The sequence below is a fragment of the Arachis ipaensis genome, chromosome B06 (genome assembly GCF_000816755.2).
Source record: "Arachis ipaensis cultivar K30076 chromosome B06, Araip1.1, whole genome shotgun sequence".
Taxonomy (NCBI): domain Eukaryota; kingdom Viridiplantae; phylum Streptophyta; class Magnoliopsida; order Fabales; family Fabaceae; genus Arachis; species Arachis ipaensis.
In genome coordinates this window covers 124,729,281-124,730,181 of record NC_029790.2, presented here as the reverse complement: position 1 = coordinate 124,730,181, position 901 = coordinate 124,729,281, and the positions used below count along the sequence as shown (strand labels likewise).

The following is a 901-nucleotide window of genomic DNA, read 5'->3' as shown; positions in this document are numbered from 1 at the left end:
AAGTTTTAAAAAAACAAAAAATTTAAATATATTTTTAAATTCTCAAAAATTTAAATATCCGAAAACAACAAAAATGAAAGATTGATTTGTCATGTTCTTTTCCTCTTATTAATATAAGTTTCCGAGACAAATAGTTGTACTAGAAAATTGACTAAAAAGCATTCGGAGAATCCTAAGAACCTGAAAAACACCGCAAGGATGAAGGTAAAAGCCGGAATAAGGTTGCTAAGAGCAGAGAAGAGAGTTGGTGAAGTGTATTCAAGTCCTTTGTATCCACTCAGTTGTGCTACAAATCTGTCACAGTACTCAACATAAAATCAAATTGATTAAAAAGTAAATAAACAAATTAAATTGGGATCAAATGTTGAAAACAAATAATCATTAGGCTCTTCTCTCTTCAGCCTTACCCAATGGTACCGAGGAGAAAAATTCTTAAGATGAGAGAAACATTGAATGGAGGAAGCCCTCTTGACCTTCATAATAAATAGTTCATCACTTGTAACAAACAAACATAGTAGTAGTTATGATTTATGAAATGTAATGCTTGAGCAGCGTACCATCGGAAGACGAAGGGGAGAGGGAGAAGAAGAAAAAGAGTGGAGAGAGCGAAAGAATAAACGATGAATGCGTAGTAACTGAATCCCTTGAGAGTAGCTTGTTTGAAAAGAACGTTGACACCGACGTTGGTACACTCAACTGCAACCATTGCACAGAATGGAACCACGTCCCTGTAACAATACCTCCCTGACTCTGCCATCTCTCTCTCTCTCTCTCTCTTACTCTCTCAGACTCTCACACATGGAATATACTTGTCAAACATGTGTGCGTTTCTCAAACAACGCTTCAAACTTTTATTACATTACTTTTTGGGTTGATTTACACAATTTTATTTTATTATCTA

The 901-nt window shown here is 35.0% G+C and overlaps 1 protein-coding gene and 1 long non-coding RNA gene across 4 annotated transcripts in view; one reads left to right on the top strand and one right to left on the bottom strand.

Annotated features, from left to right (window-relative positions):
- LOC107605315 (WAT1-related protein At4g15540) overlaps positions 1-844 on the bottom strand; it is a 5,486-nt gene extending 4,642 nt beyond the window's left edge. For all 3 annotated transcript variants that reach the window (XM_021104991.1, XM_016307159.2, XM_021104992.1), the window contains exons 1-3: positions 558-844; positions 408-473; positions 181-294 (exon numbers count right to left, since the gene is read on the bottom strand). In XM_021104991.1, the coding sequence (XP_020960650.1) occupies positions 181-294; positions 408-473; positions 558-757 (380 nt within the window). In that variant the 5' untranslated portion in view covers positions 758-844. The remainder of the gene's footprint in view (positions 1-180; positions 295-407; positions 474-557) is intronic.
- LOC110263556 overlaps positions 1-901 on the top strand; it is a 16,639-nt gene that overhangs the window by 2,464 nt on the left and 13,274 nt on the right. The gene's annotated exons all lie outside the window — the stretch shown is intronic.